Source organism: Pelobates fuscus, chromosome 5, assembly GCF_036172605.1.
Source record: "Pelobates fuscus isolate aPelFus1 chromosome 5, aPelFus1.pri, whole genome shotgun sequence".
In the NCBI taxonomy this organism is placed as follows: Eukaryota; Metazoa; Chordata; class Amphibia; order Anura; family Pelobatidae; genus Pelobates; species Pelobates fuscus.
Genome location: NC_086321.1, coordinates 150,114,921 through 150,136,307, shown reverse-complemented (window position 1 = coordinate 150,136,307; position 21,387 = coordinate 150,114,921). Strand labels below are relative to the sequence as shown.

Below are 21,387 nucleotides of genomic sequence, written 5' to 3'. Positions count from 1 at the left end.
CTCCTGTCCCTTAGTGCTCTCCCCTCCTGTCCCTTAGTGCTCTCCCCTCCTGTCCCTTAGTGCTCTCCCCTCCTGTCCCTTAGTGCTCTCCCCTCCTGTCCCTTAGTGCTCTCCCCTCCTGTCCCTTAGTGCTCTCCCCTCCTGTCCCCTAGTGCTCTCCCCTCCTGTCCCTTAGTGCTCTCCCCTCCTGTCCCTTAGTGCTCTCCCCTCCTGTCCCTTAGTGCTCTCCCCTCCTGTCCCTTAGTGCTCTCCCCTCCTGTCCCTTAGTGCTCTCCCCTCCTGTCCCTTAGTGCTCTCCCCTCCCCACGCCCTTAGTGATCTCCTCTCCCCACGCCCTTAGTGATCTCCTCTCCCCACGCCCTTAGTGATCTCCTCTCCCCACGCCCTTAGTGATCTCCTCTCCCCACTCCCTTAGTGATCTCCTCTCCCCACTCCCTTAGTGATCTCCTCTCCCCACTCCCTTAGTGATCTCCTCTCCCCACTCCCTTAGTGATCTCCTCTCCCCACTCCCTTAGTGATCTCCTCTCCCCACTCCCTTAGTGATCTCCTCTCCCCACTCCCTTAGTGATCTCCTCTCCCCACTCCCTTAGTGATCTCCTCTCCCCACTCCCTTAGTGATCTCCTCTCCCCACTCCCTTAGTGATCTCCTCTCCCCACTCCCTTAGTGATCTCCTCTCCCCACTCCCTTAGTGATCTCCTCTCCCCACTCCCTTAGTGATCTCCTCTCCCCACTCCCTTAGTGATCTCCTCTCCCCACTCCCTTAGTGATCTCCTCTGCTCCCCTCTCCCTTGGTGATCCCCCCCTGCTCCCCTCTCCCTTGGTGATCCCTCCCTGCTCCCCTCTCCCTTAGTGATCTCCCCTGCTCCCCACTCCCTTGGTGATCCCCCCCCTGCTCCCCTCTCCCTTAGTGATCTCCCCTGCTCCCCTCTCCCTTAGTGATCTCCCCTGCTCCCCTCTCCCTTAGTGATCTCTTCACCCTGCTCCCCTCTCCCTTAGTGATCTCCCCTGCTCCCCTCTCCCTTAGTGATCTCTTCACCCTGCTCCCCTCTCCCTTAGTGATCTCCCCTGCTCCCCTCTCCCTTAGTGATCTCTTCACCCTGCTCCCCTCTCCCTTAGTGATCTCTTCACCCTGCTCCCCTCTCCCTTAGTGATCTCTTCACCCTGCTCCCCTCTCCCTTAGTGATCTCTTCACCCTGCTCCCCTCTCCCTTAGTGATCTCTTCACCCTGCTCCCCTCTCCCTTAGTGATCTCTTCACCCTGCTCCCCTCTCCCTTAGTGATCTCTTCACCCTGCTCCCCTCTCCCTTAGTGGTCTCCCCCAAACACCCACCCCCCCAGTGTCCTTTTGTGGTCTCCCCCCAAACACCCCCCCCCCCCAGTGTCCCTTTGTGGTCTATCCTCCTCTCCCATCCCCCCCAATGTCCATTAGTGCCATTTCCCACCCCTTCCCGGTTGTGCCTCCTACCACTGAGTAGCGTGGCCGGGCGGCGTAGACCACGGTACAGGAGCTTCCTGTACCTGGCCAGTCTGAAATGAAGTGCTCTCTCAGTGAACACTTCCTTTCAGTACGGCCAGGTACAGGTAGCTCCTGTACTGCGGTCCGCGCCGCCTGGCCACACTACACAGAGTGATGGGGAGCGATGTGTGCTTCCATCCTGCCAGGTCACTTGAAACTTGCGCCCCACCCCCGGGCCAGTGCGCCCGAGGCGACTGCCAAAGTCGCCTATAGGACATGCCGGCCCTACATGTCTCTTACCTTACAAGCAAAACGCCAGGGATTAAATGTTCTGCCTATAAAAGAACTAATGCGTGACTTTCTGCTGAATTAATTTAAGCAGAATAGAATGATTAGTTATTTAGATGTTATGCCTGCAATATTTAGAATCTGCTGATTTGGTGTTAATGAAATTTGGCACATGGATTTATTGCTATAGTTACCAGGTACTTTAAAAAAAATAAAAATAAAAAAAATGTTAAGTTGTTTTTTCAAGTTGTTTTCCTGGGCATGTAAATTTTTGCCTTACATGCAAGTTTTCAGTAAAGGATTTATTTTGGAGACACTCCTTCAATGCATTAGAGTAACTCTTTAAGTGTTAATTTTAATTATGTTTTCTAACATGCTCGGGCCTATGATTGACCATATATAAAGATCATAGACCATTTTGGGAAATCTGATACTACAGATTTTCTTAAGTTAGAAAAACATAGCCACAAAATGGCTGGAAATTGCTTGTTTTTATATATATTTTGCTTATTATTTGTTTATTTATTTTTTCGTACTTAGATATTAGAGACTGTACTGGATGTGATGCAATGTCTGCTTGGAATGTGTCAGTCACCACAGGCTCAAGATAAAGGTATGCTATATTCTCTACCCATTGTTAAAAATCTTCTGTGCGACTTATTTTCTCAGCATTGTTCTGTCTGCATTCTAACACAATCTTTAAAAGATAGGGGCAATTAAAGCATCATAACAACAAGGTAGTATTGCAGTAATTTTTATGGTGCCACTCCCTGGTTCTGGGTTGAAGCTACAGTAGCAATATGCTGAGCAAAGGACCTTGCCAGATTCTTGGGGGAACCACGGTCTGTGGCAAACTACTTTTCTAATGATACCTCCTCCCTTCTTCCTGTCTCTGTTGGAGTCCTCTAAGGCTCTGTACTTGGTCCCCTTTTATTTTCTCTTTATACTGTCTCTCTTGGCAAATGTATTACCTAATTTGGATTCCAATACTACCTGTACACTGATGACACTCAGATATACCTCTCCACCCCAGACCTCTCCCCTGCCGTCCTGCAACGTGCCACTGCTTGCCTTTCTTCCAACTCTGACTGGATGTCCTCCCGCTTTCTGAAACTCAATCTCTCTAAAACTGAGCTCCTTGTCTTTTCTTCTCCTAATACTGATCCTCCTCTTTCACTCTCCCTTCAAGTGAGTGATATCCACATCAGTCCATCCTTGAAAATGCGCTGTCTTAGCGTTAGACTGGATGTGAGGCTCAAATGTGAGGCCAGAATCAAGTATGTTACCAAATCCTGTCAATTCCACCTTAAAAACATAGCCCGCATCCGCCCCGCATCCGATGCTACTAAGGAGCTTGTCCATGTTCTAGTAATTTCCCGCATGGATTATTGTAACTTCTCTCCTAATAGGTCTTTGTGACGATACGGGCTAATGTCGTCAGTGGGTACTTCCACTAACTTGCACAGCTGATTACTATGCTAAGTGTTCTGACCTGGGCTTGGAGTCCCTTTATCCACCGGTATTCACATTAAAGCAGATCTTGGATAGTTAAAGCAAGGAAAGAGACAACCAGCTTCTATATTAGTACAAACAGCAACAACCTTTATTTTCAAACCGCAACTGCCAGGCAGATATCTCAGCATGGGGGGAGCCTCGGCATCTTGTGTCATGTGACACACTAAAGTCTCTTTTTGTCACGGTCTTCCCACAAGTCGTATTGCTCCGCTACAGTCTGTAATGAATGCTGCAGCTAGAATGATTTTCCTCTCCTGTCGCTCCTCTCACACCTCTCTCCTCTGTCAGTCCTTACATTGGCTTCCTGTATCCCATAGGAGTCAATTCAAGGTACTAATCCTCACCTATAAAGCACCTATGACCAATTCTAGCCACTCCTATATTTATTCACTGATCCATAGGTATGTCCCTTCTTGGTCTCTCCGCTCTGCCTGTGACCACCATCTGTCCGCTGCTCGCACCCATGAGGCCAACTTACGCTTGCAGGACTTCTCGCGGGTGGCTCCTTTCCCATGGAATAGCCTGCCTACTGCCATCAGACTCTCCCCTAGTCTTCAATCATTTAAAAAGTGCCTCAAAACCCATCTCTTTTGGAAAGCTTATGGCCTCCCAGAGTAACCTCTACCTCACATACCTGTCTCTTACCCTCTCCTCCATATCTGCTTCACTCCACCTTGTTTGATTGCTACCTCCTGTCCTCTTGGGTTTTATACCCCACCTCCTATACACTGTAAGCATGTTTGAGCAGGGACCTCTTCAACCTATTGTTCCTGTAAGTTTTTGTAATTGTCTCATTTATTGTTAAATCTCCCCGTAATATTGTAAGGCGCTACGGAATATTCTGGCGCCATAAAAATACCAGTAATAATAATAAACGTTTTGACACAGTACCATACTGGCTCCGTAGCCTTTATAATGGGAGAACAAAATCCACATTTGAGTATTTGTTTATTTCTGTTTTGCAAGTCATTAGTCTTTTCACTTTACAAAAGCATGCTATTAAGAGCACTCTGTTTTTATTTATTTTATGAATTTGCCATGTTACTTAATCTCTTTATTTTATCGGTGTCCCTTTTAAAAAAACCAAAACAAAACAAAGAAACAAAAAAATGCTAAGTCACGCTTTAGCTTATTTGTAATAATAAAACATCGATACTGCCTCCTCTTCTGCTCTACACATGGCCCTCCTCATGAAGTGATACTCATTGGAAAGCATTTCTGACATAAGGCACATGCATAGGTATGTGTGAGAATGTTGGGCCCACGTTAGCAAAATCATGTTTTGCATATACTGGCTCTGGACAATTTAATTATTGCCACAGTTGGTATGGAAAATGAAAAAAGAAAAGGATGCAATTTCATAAGGGTGCAGGAGCTATGCATCAGCATCATTTCATTACAATTTATTTTGGTGCTTTTACGGTTTAGTAATAAATGTCTAATAGAAAAATTATTTGGGGAACAACATATTTGCAAATGAATATAATGTAATTAATTTATTTTTAGAATACCTGTGTAAGTATGCAGTTCCATGTCTAATTGGCATTTCCCGAGCATTTGGACGCTACAGCAACACTGAAGAATCCTTGCTGTCCAAGCTGTTTCCAAAGGTCTCTCCGAAATCCCTGAAGGCGCCCGATGAATTGGAAGGAATCAGGCGACGTTCCTTCAATGACTTTCGTTCCATCCTGCCGAACTCCCTGCTGAATGTGTGTCAGGGAGACTCGCTAAAAAGAAAGACCAGTAGTGTGTCCAGTGGCTCCCAGGTACAAGTACAGCCTTTTTCAATAAATGCCACTTGGTGCAAAATGTGTAAGGTGTCACCCCGACTATGGCTTGTTGGAACGGAATCAGACGGCTCAATACATTTCCAGCTTGGGGTCAAATATTATTTTACCGGTACTTGCGATACAAATGCAGAGATCTTTCTTTACTAACCTCCCTTATGAAGCAATTCGTTCTCTTTTTGGTCAAGAAACATGTGTATCTACTCCAGTCCTAAAGGACACTATTTAATGCATATTGCAGTGGTGCATGTTCCAACTAGTTGGAACATGGTTTAATTTCAGTCATTATCTTTTACCCCACTATAACCCCTTAAGGACACATGACATGTGTGACATGTCATGATTCCCTTTTATTCCAGAAGTTTGGTCCATAAGGGGTTAAACATAAGCCCAGATTTTAATATTTTTGGATAAGCTTTTCAAATGATTTAATATTTTTGGGTAAACTTTTTCAAAATATTTGTGATTATTAAAATATAAAAATATATCAAAATATTACAATATTTAAATATTTTTCAAATTATGAAATACTTGAAAAAGTTTATCAAAGAAATATTGTAATTTGCAAAACGTATCCAAAACTATAAAATCAAGGCCATGGTGTCGAAATTCAGATTGACATCTAAGCTTGTATTTTGCAGGTTAGCCCTGATCGTGTTGTTCCTCCCCCTGGATCCCCCGCAGGACACAGCATCCCATACTTTGAAGGTAATAAACCAGATAACCTGACTTGATTTCAAACACATTACAAAGAATATTTACCACTGTAATATAAAATGTGGGAAAATATTCACTTTGATTCCTGTGATGGATTTTTGTAGTTTTTAGCTTTGAAAATGTCTTGTCTAATTATGGTTGTGCTGTTTTGATTGTTTTGTGTATATTTAATAGTTGTTGGTTAGTGTGTATAGTGTGTCTTTATTTGTACTGAATTATAATTTTTTTAAATCTGAAACTCTGCTATACAATTCCCTTCTTCAGGATTATTCACTAAATTGAGAATTCAAAGTGAATTAAAAGTGAATTTCAAATTTCAGGTCAGAATTGCCAAACTGGAAAACCTCTCTACATCAGCTATGCTTTCAGTGCAGCTACTCTTTCCTTAAATTTGAAATTCACATTGAACTCTCACTTTAGTGAATAACCACAACTGTATATTAGCAAGTCCAACATGCTCGTGTTGCCGCTGCAAGTCTATGCAAATTTTAATTAAATGGGATACACTTGCCACCTACTAGCGTTGAAAACTAAATCATGTGGGACCTACGATGAGGTTGTACATACTGGTACAACCTTCTGTCCTGTTATTCCAGTGACCATTCATGCTGTCTGTGAAATGGTGGCATACTTCACATGTGTAATTTCTGTAAATAAGTTAAAACATATTGTGTTTAAAGAAAAAAAGCTAAACATTATTTGCTCAGTGTTCCTGTTTTGGAGACTCCATTTATTTATTTTTTGGCATTCACACAGGCTCATATTTGCCGGATGGCAGTTCAGTGGATCCAGATTATTACCTCACGACCATCAGTTCCAGCTTCTCTGTTTCCCCTCTTTTCACGGGTGTGAACAACAAGGAGTTTGACATCCCCCAGGATATGCTGCGTCAGTTACTATCCATGGTATGGGCATGGTATCCCTGTCTTATTCCTAGACCTCAAGGATAGAGTGAATCCTTGTGCTGCTAGGCTGGGTTTACCACATAAGACAGAAAATGATAGAAAAGCCAGTAAATGCCATTTCTAAAAATGTATTGTAGAGTAAACCACCTTTTTGCATATATTTAATGTGTCATCCTGCTGAACAGTATATATATATATATATATATATATATATATATATATCTATATCTATATCTATCATGGTTGGACTGGGCCAAAAATTCAGCCCGGGCATTTAAAAGGCAGAGCAGCGCACTAGGAGGGGGTGGGGTTAGCATCGTTACTTAGTTGATCTATTAATTAAAATAAAATATATTTTTTTGTGAAATAAATATATATATATTCTCACGGATCACATTTACTCCCCCTTATTACCTTGCTGGGGGGCGGGTGCAAGCTGCTGGTGGTTCAATGGGCAGTTATGTGGTTGCTGATATCTGGTGGTCCAGTTGACTAGTTATTTGGTCTGTACCTCCGCAGGGTACAGGCAATGCTTCTTACTCTCGCGAGCGCTGGTGTTTCAGAGCATTGCCATGGGTTACCATGGCAGCGCTCTGATAATATTGGAGCTCGCGAGAAGACTGCGGCTGCCCGGCATGTGTCCAGCTTAATTCCTCTCCTCTGTGCCCATGAATCTTCTTGAATCTCTCCTCCGGGCCGTGAAGGAACCGTGGTCTCTCTTATCACCAGTGCTGCCTTGCATGGGCCGCAGGGGATGGTCCATGGCCATCGCGGCCCACCAGACATTTGCCCAGTTTGCCGGATGGCCTGTCCAGGCCTGAAATCTATACAAAATAAAAAGCACTTCAGCACATCCTTCTTGTAACTTTTATTCAAGCGACAAAAGTGTATAGTAGCATTTTGAAAGGTAACCCCAGTCTTTGTCAAGACTTGACAAAGATGGATTAACAGCACTCCTTAAAGAGAGTAAATGTTTAACTACAGTGCCTTTAATATAACAAATATATAGAGAGTAGGAAATGTAAATGCCATCATTTATTTGAAATGAACCTCAGGGCTCATTTTGTTATAAAAATGGTTACAGAGATTCATGCATATTTTTGTTATTTCCAGGTGAAGCAGATTGTTGCAGATCCAGTTTTGAGCTCATTGGATACCCTGATTACTGAAGTTACAGAGGTATGGGTTATATACAATTGAAACTCTGCCATGTTATTTCATTGTTTAATTGTAGATCTTTTGTGGCATTGATGGTTTTTGGTGGTTGGGATTTTGATTTTTGAAATGTTGTTTCATTGCTTAATTCTAGATCTTCTTTATAGAGCTTACGCATTAGAGGCAGTATTCACTGAAATCAAAATATGGATCAACTGAGCACCCATAGTAGAGGAAGTGCTCAATGACTTCAATATGTACCAAAACAGTCTCCATATTTTCTTGTTATTCTTTTGTTTGAAGTATGTTTGGTGGATTTTCTATGTTTGGATAAACTGAATTACTGCAAAACAAAAAGTGATCTTGTAAATGTAAAAACCTCATAGTAGAGTCATTGTGTGGTATAAGAACTATGAAGACATGTTAAAGGGACACTGTAAGTACTGAAACAATTTTAGCTTAATGACGTGGTGTTGGTTTATTAATCTTGTCCATGCAGGTTAAATAACTTTGTTTATACAACCCTAGCCACACCTCCCCTGCCTGTGACTTACACAGCCTCCCTACATGGTTCATGTAAAGGGATATGTTATTTCAAACTTTTTATTGCACAGTGTATTTTAATTGATAATTTATGCTCTTCTGCTCTGTTAATTGCATGCTAGAGTCTGCAGGAGCCTCGTGTGTAATTTATGTTAATTTAACAGAGCAGGAAATAAACACAAAAATGAAATACCAAAAATAGTGGTGTGCTTGGGATAATACTCCACAAAATTATTCTTCAAAAAAAAGTCTGAAAATAATCATATGAACACATAATAGTGCAGACCATCTAAAGTAAGTACAATACTGAAAAAGTGGGAATATCTGGGGGTCCAACTCACATGTACCAGAGGTCTGTCAACCCTAGCTCTTGGTTTATATTGATCCATTTGAGAGGTAGATGTCCCACAATATCCAGAATCACCAGTCACACATCATAATTAACTTGAAACGTAAGTAGGGAGAAAGCAGAGAGAAACAAGAATCCAATAGTGCAATATCAAAATATATATTTATTAGACACAATATAAAAGCAGCTTACTCAAAGTAGTGTTGAGTTTCCCAATTGCATTCCCACATTTTTGCTTGGCAAATATCTAAAAACGCCGACCAGCAGTAATTCCTTCCAGTTTCCTGTCACTCAGGGTTCCTCAACTCCGCCTCTGACGTCTGTGTGACGCGTTTTGCCCACACATTGTGCAGCACTGACCCAGGAAGCACGTCTATTGGCAGTCTGAGTGACTGCCACTATTGGTGTTCCTAGGCATTAATGTAAACACTACCTTTTCTTTGAAGAGATAGTGTTTCCATTAAAAAGCCTGCAGGGGCATACTTTACATACCAGAACAACTACATTAAACTGTAGTGTCCCTTTAAGACCGGAGGGCGTACTATTACGCCCTATTTTAAGCGGCTCTAAACGCCGCCGGGTGTAATAGTACGCCCTCCGTTTTTTTTAACTTACCCGGTCGCCGGCAATCCCACGTCGGCGATCGCGGTTGGGGGGGCTCCCTGGGACGTCGGTCCTCCTGGGGCCCCCCCTGGCCATGTGAGAGTGAGGTCCTTGCGAGGACCTCACAACCACATGGCCGGGTTAGCTGGCTGAGGCATTGCCAGCAGGGGGACTAACTGTAATGACAGTCCCCCTGCTGGCTGGAAATCAAATAAAATGAAAGTTAATAAAAAATAATAATAATATACTTACAATATATATGAATATATATATATATATATATATATATATATATATATATATATATATATATACACACACACATATACATACATATACTGTCTAGGTGTATTTTACTATTAATATATATAAATATCAAATTACACGTAGACTGATACTGATTAAATATATATATAATTATTATTATATATTTATATATACCGTAATATATAAAAATAAATATGTAAATACATTAAAAAATAAAATAAAAAAATAATTAAATATAAATTATTAAAAAATATATAGATGTGTGTTATTTAGTTCTAACTGTATTGTGATATTAATATATATATTTATATCAAAATACACAGAACAAAATAATATATATCTATATACATAAATATTTATACGTGTATATATATGTATGTGTATATATATATATATGTGTGTGTGTGTGTATATATGTGTGTGTGTGTGTATATATATAAATAAAAATATTTTTAAAAAATTATATATATACACATACATATATATATATATATACATGTATATTGATGTAATATTTTTACATAATTAGGTATCTTAATTAATTACAATTAGCGGGACCTGCCTGACAACCCATGCCGAAAGTAAAGGGAATTTAATTTGCTAGCACTATATTTAACCCTATAACTTTCCAAGACACCATAAAACCTGTACATTGGGGGTACTGTTCTACTCTGGAGACTTCACTGAACACAAATATTAGTGTTTCAAAACAGTAAAATGTATTACAACGATGCTATCGCCAGTAAAAGTGAAGTTTTTTTGTATTTTTCAACAGCACTTACACGGACGATATTATTGCTGCGATACTTCTTACTGTTTTGAAACACCTCATGTACAGGTTTTATGGTGTTTTCAAAAGTTACAGTGTCAAATATAAGGCTTGTGTTTCATTTTTTTCACATTAAAGTTCGCCAGATTGGTTACGTTGCCTTTGAGACCCTATGGTAGCCCAATAATTAAAATTACCCCTATGATGGCATACCATTTGCAATAGTAGACAACCCAAGGTATTGCAAACGGGGTATGTCCAGTCTTTTTTAGTAGCCACTTAGTCACAAACACTGGCCAAAATTAGCATTCAATTTAGTTTTTTACTTTTTTCACACACAAACAAATATAAACGCTAACTTTGGCCAGTGTTTGCGACAAAATGGCTACTAAAAAAGACTGGACATACCCCATTTCCAATACCTTGGGTTGTCTACTATTGCAAATGGTATGCCATTATGGGTGTAAATTTTATTCCTGGGCTACTATACAGTCCCAAAGGCAACGTAACCAATCTGGCGAATTTCAATTTCAAATGTAGCGTGCTATATTTGACCCTGTAACTTCCCAAAACACCATAGAACCTGTACATAGGGGGTACTGTTTTACACGTGAGACTTTGCTGAATACAAATATGTGTATTTTATTGCAGCAAAAGCAAACCGTATTATGACATTGACAGTTAAAATGTCATGTAGAACAAAAATAAAATAAATTCTTATTTTCTCCCATTTTTTTCATATTAAATTATGTTTCATAGCTAAATATTTGATATTAAATGAAAGCCCTGTTTCCCCTGAATAAAATGATATATAATAAGGGGGGTGCATTTAATATGAAAGAGGTTGGACAGACATATAGCGCAAATGCCAGGTTTTGTTTACGTTTTGTTTTGTTCACAACGTGTATATTTGGCTCCGTCCTTAAGGGGTTAAGCTAAAGGTTGTTTTGGAGTTTAGAGAAACCCTTTAATATTGAAAATTAGTTGGTTAATGCAAGGTACTTTTGCAGTATGATTAAAACAGTGAAGCAATGCAGTCTCTGAGCTTATTTCTTCAGTGGAGTCTCCATTGTCATTTGTGTTGACTTAACACAGAAGAAGCATCTGGATGAAATATTCAATCACTCTTTTATATGTATCTGTATATAGTGTAACACCCTTTATTATTAATTACATAAAGGTTCAGTGTCAGTAGTTTGTACATCATGCATAGAAAGATTGTATTGTGAATATGAATGCGAAAACACATTTTTGCGTGATGTGTAATAATAAATTGTATTCCCATTCAAAATGGAACTGGACAGGAATACCCAATATCCCCCCTTCTATTTGTTCTATCTCTGGAACCACTCTTGCAGACGATCCCTTCCAGACAGTGTGTCAAGGGGGAAAAACGTCAAGTGTGACTCATTCAAGGCTGGCAGCCTATGCTGATAATAATCCTCCCCACCATAACGAATCCCAAGTCCTCTTTATATTCATTACTTGAACTGATACAAAGCTACTCTACTATCTCAGGCTGTAAGCGGAACATGACAAAATCTTATCTGCTCCCACTCAACATAGACAGAGGTCATTTAAATCAACTGCAGGAAATATTCCCATTCTGAGTATGCACCTCAGGGATAAAATATTTAGGCATCCAACAACTTAAGTGATATTTCTACTCTCTACAAAACAAAATTCACATATCTCATTTGAAGGGCACACTAGGGCGTAAAAAGATGGAGTATGCCTTAGGGCATCTCATAGGAGGTGCAGTCACCTCCATTAAAATGAACCTGCTCCCAGATTCCTATACATCTTTCCGGTATTCCCAATCCCTTACAGCAGGCCCTACAATCGGCAATAGACACATTCATATGGAACGGTTGCAAACCACAAATACGTAGAAACACTCTACATCCCTAGAAAATCTCGATGCCTTGAACTCCCAACGTTTTCCCACTATTAATGTGCACACTTATTACAGATATAAAAGTGGCACCTGCCTCCTGACAGAAAGAGATAGGTGTACTTAGAACACGTGATGTTTGTCCGAGATCACCTTTCCTTATACATGTGACTCTCAAGACAACACCGACCCTTGATCCTCCCACCTCTCCCACAATCATCTATTCTGTTGATTTGTGGGACAGGCTGAGGGACAGATATGACCTCTCCTTCTTACTCTCTTCCCTAACTCTCATTCTCCGTAATGAGCTATTGCCCCCGCGACTTATTTCCAGACATTATACGGACTATAAAAACAGAGACATTACAAAACTCGGGGGAAGGAGTGTCGGGGGGGAGAGGAAGGGAGAGCACCTAGTCTTGCAGCTACACACCCCATTTAGACCCAGGATGTGCACTACAGCTTTACAAGAGTCTCAACCCGACCCAATGCAACCAGGTTATCCTAGTAACCTGTATTTAACGATTGTTTGTACATTCCTGTTATCTAAACTTTTTTTTTTTTTAAGTTCCGAATGAAGTGATATTGCTCTTGTTTTTAGAAAAACAGAAATTCAAAAATAAAGAAGTTTTAAGGAGAAAAAAAAGTAGTAAATGGCATTGTCATGTTTTTATCAAAATTGGGGAAACTGTATACATACTGTATTGTATGACAAATCTATTTATTCTTTGTTCCAGGCAAATCCCAATGCAGATCTTTATTATAAGACATTTAGTGATCCGCTCTACGTGGCCATGTTTAAGATGCTTAGAGATACACTGTATCACATGAAAGGTATGCTACAAAATTTGTTGTTGTGCAATAATTTCATTGCTTGAGAACTTGTATAATGATGAGATCTAATGTCACATATGCATGTCTTATGAATTCTAAAGTCAACATACAGGCCTGCTTTGTGGTTTTAACCTATGAATCAGTTGTCACATAGACACTTGCAATTCCAGTTCTGGACTCGACAATCCTGGAAGGGTTTTCATTTAATATGTATCCTATCCTGCTTTATCTATGGAAGATGTCTTCTTGCTTCCTGTCCTGTTTCCCTCTAGGTTTGTCAAACTTCCTTGTGTTTGCTTTAATAGGTATATGACAAGATCAGTTAGTTTACGGTAAGTGTAAAAGACTAACTATACTTTGAATCTTGTATTGTCTGCATAGACCTCCAGACCTCATTTGTGAAGGAAATCCATGACTTTGTCCTTGAACAGTTTAACAGCAGCCAGTCTGAGCTGCAGAAAATTCTGCATGATGTGGACAGACTACACAGTGAACTCAGTCCTTTGAAGTTAAGATGTCAGGCAAGTGCAGCCTGTGTGGACCTCATGGTGTGGGCAGCCAAGGACGAACAAGGTAAGAGGTTCAGTTTTACAATATCATATGTGCTTCTCTAACAGCTGTCTTCTATTAAAGAGCAAGGGTGGCTCTCTTTGCAGTGTAAACTTAGGCCTTGAGACATTTCCAATGTAAAAAAAAAAAAAGACTCATCCTTTCATTTCTATCACAAAGGTGCAGAGAACTTGTGCATCAAACTGTCGGAAAAGCTGCAGTCCAAGACTTCTAGTAAAGTCATTATCGCCCACATGCCTCTTTTGATCTGCTGCTTACAGGTATGTCATACTTCATATTATGTTAGTCAGCAATCCTTATTATTGATGGCACAACACAGCACACCATTTTGACAGTGTATGGTGTTTGTCAATGCATAGGCTATGTGAGAAAGGGCAGTGCATTACATTGTGGGTGCAAAACACCAGGGGCACTACACACAGTTCACTTCATTGAGATGAAATAGTCTGATTGCTTGTAGTGTTCATTTAAATGTGATGCCTTTTGTGTGTGTTTTTTTAATTAGTGTTATGTTGAACCAGTATGCTTTCTGAAAATATGGCAGTGGAGATGTTTTAAATGTGAATGGTTACCAGTGGTCATGTGTATTTAGTATTTGGAGACCTCTTGCCCGTGAAAGCACATTTAGAAAAGCTTGCAAGTATATGCTGTTTATATAAATGAAGAGGAAAACAATTCTAAAAGAAATATATAAACCGTTAAAGGTATTAATCATTTTAGGCATTCCAGCAAATGCCAGCATTCTGAATTCCACAATAAAACATGTCAGATGCACTTAGTAACCTTGTATGGAAATAATTATAATATAAATATGCTCTGTTTTATGAGTAATACTGCACTTACCAACACAGTATATAGAGGTCACTGTAGGCTGTGATTTGATTTGTTTTCTTCTATATCACATAGACTGTCATAAAAGTAAAATAAGGCATTTTGTAGACAGCTAACATTAAAGTGATAGCAGTAAAATGTTTTTCGACTTTCAAAAAGGAGTGCATTTAACTTTGTCTTATTGACTTGTCCTATGTGATTGACATCTATCACCGGCATAAATATAGGAGACAAATGCTGGATTTGATTACCTTTACTATGTATTTATTTGCTATATGTATTTGCTACAATGTATGTCGTGTATATTGTATTGTGTGATATAAGTGGCCTATAAAAGGTTTGTCCCTACTGTTTTGTTTTTTTGTGTTTAGGTAAATGATTAAAGTAGTTTAACCCAGTAGAATATATTATATGCATCAGAACTGGCACTAGTTTTAATGACTGTTCTATCAATGCTTTATTTTCTTACTACTTGTCTATCCCCCTCAGGGTCTGGGTCGCCTGTGTGAAAGATTTCCTGTGGTTGTGCACTCTGTGACTCCATCGCTTCGAGACTTCCTGGTGATCCCTTCTCCTGTGCTGGTGAAACTATATAAATACCACAGCCAGTATCAGTCAGGTATACATTTCTGACTGTCCGGCTTAATATTTTATTTATAAATAATATCTCCGCAAACACAAATGCTACGCAATGCCCATTACATCATTACATCATTACATTTCTTTCAGGTGGTAATGATATTAAAATCAGTGTCACTAATGAGCACTCAGAGTCCACCATGAATGTTATCTCTGGCAGGAAGAGTCAGCCCTCTATGTATGAGCAGCTTCGGGATATTGCTATTGAAAACGTCTGCAGGTGAGAAATGTCAGTCTTGCTAATAACACAACCAAACATATTTAATTTAATTGGATATGATCAGCACAACCCTAAATAAGAGGGAAGAATGTGCATGTTGCTTGGGATATTATTATTATTATTATTATTGCGCCAACCGATTCCGTAGCGCTTTACAATATTATGAGAGGGGCATCTAAATATCAATAGGACTATTACAAAAAACTTACGGGAGCAATAGGTTGAAGAGGACCCTGCTCAATCGAGCTTACATTTTATAGGAGGTGGGGTTTAAAACACATTAGGACGGACAGGAATTTGCAGTCAAATAAGGTGGGCTGCCCTTTAGGGATAACTTCTTCAAAACAATCACTATAATTATTTTAGTCAAACATAGTCATGTGTAGATAATATAAATATATTCTCTCTCTCTTCTCTCTCTCTCTCCTCTCTCTCTTCTCTCTCCTCTCTCTCCTCTCTCTCTCCTCTCTCTCTCCTCTCTCTCTTCTCTCTCCTCTCTCTCTCCTCTCTCTCTCCTCTCTCTCTCCTCTCTCTCTCTTCTCTCTCTCTTCTCTCTCTTCTCTCTCTCTCCTCTCTCTCTTCTCTCTCTCTTCTCTCTCTCTCCTCTCTCTCTCCTCTCTCTCTTCTCTCTCTCTTCTCTCTCTCTTTGCTTCTCTCCCCCCTCCCCCCTCCCCCCTCCCCCAAGCTGGAAGCATAGCAGACTAGATAATAAAGAGTTTTTCAGGAAGATAAATAATTTATTTCATAACTTTCCCTTTAAAATTACATCTTTAGTACTACAACCACTCAAAATATTAACAATCATTGTTTAATCTCTTCTTTAAAAACATTTTCTATGATAACATATGTGCTCGTAGTCTGCAGTATTAATATCCATTACTTCTTTTTTCAGATGCTTAAAAGCTGGATTGACTATTGACCCAGTCATTGTCGAGGCCTTCCTTGCCAGTTTATCCAATCGCTTGTACATATCACAGGAAAACGAAAAGTATGTGGTTACCTCCGCTATAATGGTCCGCAGTATATAAATGACATATGTTCCGCATGGAACCATATGTAAAACTTTTCCTAAGAAAGTATTGTTGGTTTTTAAATGTGTAACTGTTGTAGTAACAAGATCGTTTCTTGAGGCTAGAAAAATACAAGTTACAAGGCAGTGTAATTTACCTGTAACTATAAAAAATGTAAATTGTAAAGTCTTTATCAAGTAATATTACAAAGCTAGAGGGATACACCAAGTACAATAACCACCTGTGCTTTCTCTATACATCCCCAAACTCTGGCCCTCCGGATGTTGCTGAACTACAACTCCCATGATTCTATGAATTAAATAAGCTGAGAATCATGGGAGTTATAGTTCAGCAACATCTCGAGGGCCAGGGTTTGGGGAAGCCTGCTCTATAATATAGTAACGCCCTCAGATGTTTGTGCTGAGGCTGCATGCATACACGCATGGTTAATAGCTGTATTGATTTTTTATTTTTTTTTATAAATTCTTTATTTTGCATTTTGAATTTTTAAGTTTTAGTAGGGTGGGGGTACAGAAAAAAGAACTTGGGTGCAAGGTTATTCATACAGAGTTTCGTTGGTTACAATAACAATAGCTGTAGCAGTTTAGGGTATCAGTTAGTTGCGCGACAGAGGTTAAGGTGCCACCATGGTCTAGTGCTGTCGCCTCATGACTCTGTTTTGCAGGGGAGGTTTACATATCGGTGATTCTCGTGGGGGGTAGTTCAGTAGTGTGTGATGTCGAGTCGTGTCATCTCTATCCGGAATGCTGGCGAGTCATGGTTTGTGCATTTTGGGTACTCCATGCGTCCTTGTTATTTAAGTATAGATGGTCTTAGCTCGTGCAGCTCCCCGCAGGGAGTTCGTGGGGGTAGGGGATGGATGTGTGGGTAGTGTGCGGGATAGGGTAGTCAGGCAGGCAAGGTGGTCCTTACTCTGAGTGAGTGGGTCTGATGTTGTGTGACCTGTTATGGCTAGGCTTGTGGGCGTAAAATTGTGTGGTAATCTATGGGAGTTTTATGTGTGTGTCCCCATTGGGGCCACCATCCGGGTTGGGTCATGATGGTCGCGGCCCAATTGGGTGGATGTTGAGTGTTGCAGGTAGTGGCTGATCGCCCTCGGTCCCCTGCTGTGTGGTCGTGGGCTTTCTCCGTTTTGGGGTCAGTGCCCTCTTCAAAGAGGTAGTGTGTGTGCCTTCTACTGTTTGTGCTCTGGTAGCGTCAGTTTCGAGATGGGTTAGTTCATGTCCCTGTGTAGGGTGGACGTCCAACCACTAGCTGCTCGGGTTGGGGCTTACGTGTTTGTAATAGTATTTCGGATGGCAGCTTTGTGCTAAGGGTGCCCTTTATCTAGCTAGTTGGGGTGGCCTATGGGGGTCATCACTTTTTATGCGGTTGTGGGGTCTGTGTGTGATGAGTTACGTGTGAAGTGGTGTGGGGTTCAGTTTGATTTTATTTATCTATTTACTTATTTTGTCATGTTTCTCTCCTTATTTTGAGACTCAAAATATAGCTTCTTGCCAAGCCTGAAATTTACTCACCATTGCAAAGATTCTCCTATCCTCTGACTTTTAAGTTTTTCCCATTGTCGGTGCCAAAATGTCCTTCAGGAAGGACATTTGTGGTAATGACAAAAGGGAAACCGGAAACGTTTGTTATTTGTCCTTCAAATTAATAGTATGTAGCACTTTTTCTGCACATTTAGTGTCTAGTTGCACTTCCTTGATTTTTTTTTTATTTTCTGTACTTTGATTTGACCCTGCTTTGAGCAACAGAGTACAAGATTAGCAGCACAGTTATTCCATTTTAGTTTGGGTTTTGGGTACTGCAGTAACCCTCCTCTATCTTTATCTGTGTATGTTTCTTTATGTTTGTTTGTATCTGTGTATGCTTGTGTGTATGTGCAGGGCAGTGCATACATGCCAGCAATCAAATGCCAACTCTACATACAAACACTAAACACCAAGTACACAACTGCATTCATACAAACACTAAACAACTAAGTACACAACTGCATTCAAATGCCAACACTACACACAAATACATACATACATCCTGGATCATAGAGGGTTAAAAAACACTTGAGTCATTTAGATCTCTCTCGGCGCTCTGCGTCCTCTGGGTCGGCACTCCGCCTTCTCTTCTAATATGCATGCACAGTGATTTCTCTGATGCTGGGTGTCCTCAAGCAGTGCTGAGTATCCTTACAGGCAGTGGTGGTGAGTTATAGCACACTGACCAGGGCTGACATTGCACTCATCATCATGTGATAAGTGGTGATTTTGAAGCCTGCTTTATCATGTATTAAAATTGCCCCTTTAAAGTCGGGACTACTCAAAAGTAGACTGGTTATACATAAACCTAATCATACTCTCAAATAGTATTTTTATACTAGAATGTTCTCAGTGCTTGACATCTCATTTTTATTGTAGGGATGCCCATTTGATCCCTGATCACACTATTCGTGCCTTAGGGCATATTGCTGTGGCCCTAAGGGATACCCCTAAAGTGATGGAACCCATCCTCCAGATTCTACAGCAGAAGTTTTGTCAGCCTCCTTCTCAGCTGGATGTGCTCATCGTAGATCAGCTTGGATGCATGGTCATTACTGGAAATGTAGGTATCAATGTCAGAAAGACCGGTGCTTTGTATGTATTGAATGGGACGTCTGCTCTTACAGGAAGCTTTATCATACAATTTGATTGTTACAATAATGGATAATCAGAGATACAATTATTAACAATTGATACAATCTTCAGTTCTAGCTCTTAGAACTGTGAATATTTATTCTTGTGAATGTCTGGATCAGATAATGTTTGCTAAATATTCAACATAACATAGTGTAGGGAGGCAAGATATTTATGCTATAATAATGTATTGCTCCTGATCTGCTGATTATTTATTGATTTATATTGATTTTTAAATGAAACTGTTGTGTGATCTTAAAATATATATACATACACATCTCAAAAGGACATGGCAGTCTATGGCCATGTATGCAAAGGTGTGTGGGTTTTTTTTTTTTTTTTTTTGTAACTATTGGATTGTATTACAGTGGGGGATCTACCACTGATTTGGTAACACGGATAATAAGAGTTCATGGTTTGTTTGTTTTTAATACGCTTCTATGTGTGCTTAGCTATGTAATGTTTGTCCATCTGAGACTCAAAGGCTAATTAATAAATATATGTCTTTCTTAGCAATATATCTACCAGGAGGTGTGGAACCTGTTCCAGCAGATTAGTGTGAAGGCCAGTTCTGTGGTGTACTCCACCAAGGATTATAAAGATCATGGATATAGGTAAGAACATGCACCTCTTATTTATAATAAAAATAAAGGCAAATACTCAATCCATGTTCATCCTGTGAAGAAACAAAAAGGAAATGAACACCTGTGATAAATTGGGTATATTCCTACTATACAAAGTTACTTTTCTCAATCTAAATTTCTATACTCTTTGCATTAATGATACGGAAAATACCATTTACTGTGATGATTAGTGACCAGTTGCTTACTTCGGCTCTAATAAAACTGAGAAGCATCTGAGTTTTGGTTTAATATTTGCACACCGCTCATTCAGCCATTCTCTCATGCCATAGGCACTGCTCCTTGGCCGTCATAAATGCTCTTGCGAACATTGCAGCCAACATCCAGGGGGAACAGCTGGTGGACGAGCTGCTGATGAACCTGCTGGAGCTGTTTGTGCAGCTGGGACTTGAGGGGAAGAGAGCGAGTGAAAGGGCCAGTGAGAAGGGACCCGCACTAAAGGTGAGCTGTGAAATATCTTACCTGAGGATAGTGAATTGGAATGGGTCAATGTTTTAATTAACTTGTTATTAGGTCTCAGAAAGTTAATTAAAAATCACTGCAAGTCAGACATGTCAAACTTGCGGCCCACAACTAATATTTATGTGGCCCACGGCGAGGGAGCACTGAGTGTAAGCTCTCCCTGTTCAGCTCCCCGCTGGGTGCTGGAATATAACGTCACTCCGGCGCAAGAGGGAGCTGAGCAGGGAGAGCTTACACTCAGCGCTGCCTGTCCGCCCCCTACCTGCCTGCCCAGCAGCCCCGCTAGACCCCAGGTAAGAAACCAACCCAGTCTGTATGTATGGCTGTCGCTGTGTGTGTGTGTGGCTGTCGCTGTGTGTGTGTGTGGCTGTCGCTGTGTGTGTGTGTGGCTGTCGCTGTGTGTGTGTGGCTGTCGCTGTGTGTATATGGCTGTCGCTGTGTGTGTGGCTGTGTGTGTGTGTGTGTGTATGTATGGCTGTCGCTCTGTGTGTGTGTGTGTGTGTATGGCTGTCGCTGTGTGTCTGTCAGTGAGTGTGTGTTTGAGGGTTTCAAGGAGTAACGGGAGGAGCTTTTATTAAGGTGCGAATGGGCCATTGGGGGTATGCCAGAGGCCGGACTCCGGATAATACTTGTTGGCTGTTTTTTATTTGATTTATTTTTAAACAGTGGCGGGGTTTAGTAGACGGGGGAACTGGGATTAAGTAGACTGGGTGGGGGGGACCAGGATTTAGTAGATGTGGGGGGCTGGAGTTTAGTAGAGAGGGTGAAAATATACGTTTGTTTTTTTGTGGCCCACATTAAAGTAAACCTTGTTTATTTGGCCCTTGCTAGCCTCTGAGTTTTACATGCTTGCTGTGTAATATCAAAAAGTGTAATATCAAATCATTTTTTATTTTTTTTTATTTTTTTACTTATAATGTTTTTCAAAATTTAATGCCACCTTTCATTGCCCAATTTTAGTTTGTAAGCATTTATAACTCTCAGACAGTGTACTTTGCATACAGTATCGGTTTAAAAATATATTTTGGGTTTCTGGTCTTTTAAAGGGAAACTCACTACTCTAGAATTTACACCTTTGAATAAATAATTGAAAATCACCTATAACTTATGTTTTTTGTTGAGAGATGCTCCATTTTATTTTAAATGTAATTAAAGATTTTGCAAAGTTAATTGTAATCCAGTTGGGGTAAGGCAAAGCCAGGACAAGCATTGCAAAGAACAGATCTTATAACAATGATTGTCAGGGTG

General features: G+C 40.4%; 1 protein-coding gene across 5 annotated transcripts in view; it reads left to right on the top strand.

Moving 5' to 3' along the window:
- PI4KA (phosphatidylinositol 4-kinase alpha) overlaps positions 1-21,387 on the top strand; it is a 120,669-nt gene that overhangs the window by 29,123 nt on the left and 70,159 nt on the right. For all 5 annotated transcript variants that reach the window (XM_063454477.1, XM_063454476.1, XM_063454475.1 and 2 more), the window contains exons 5-18: positions 2,285-2,357; positions 4,766-5,025; positions 5,688-5,754; positions 6,520-6,668; positions 7,782-7,847; positions 12,986-13,082; positions 13,464-13,655; positions 13,812-13,912; positions 14,973-15,102; positions 15,213-15,342; positions 16,235-16,330; positions 18,782-18,965; positions 19,550-19,650; positions 19,950-20,118. In XM_063454477.1, the coding sequence (XP_063310547.1) occupies positions 2,285-2,357; positions 4,766-5,025; positions 5,688-5,754; positions 6,520-6,668; positions 7,782-7,847; positions 12,986-13,082; positions 13,464-13,655; positions 13,812-13,912; positions 14,973-15,102; positions 15,213-15,342; positions 16,235-16,330; positions 18,782-18,965; positions 19,550-19,650; positions 19,950-20,118 (1,815 nt within the window). The remainder of the gene's footprint in view (positions 1-2,284; positions 2,358-4,765; positions 5,026-5,687; positions 5,755-6,519; positions 6,669-7,781; positions 7,848-12,985; positions 13,083-13,463; positions 13,656-13,811; positions 13,913-14,972; positions 15,103-15,212; positions 15,343-16,234; positions 16,331-18,781; positions 18,966-19,549; positions 19,651-19,949; positions 20,119-21,387) is intronic.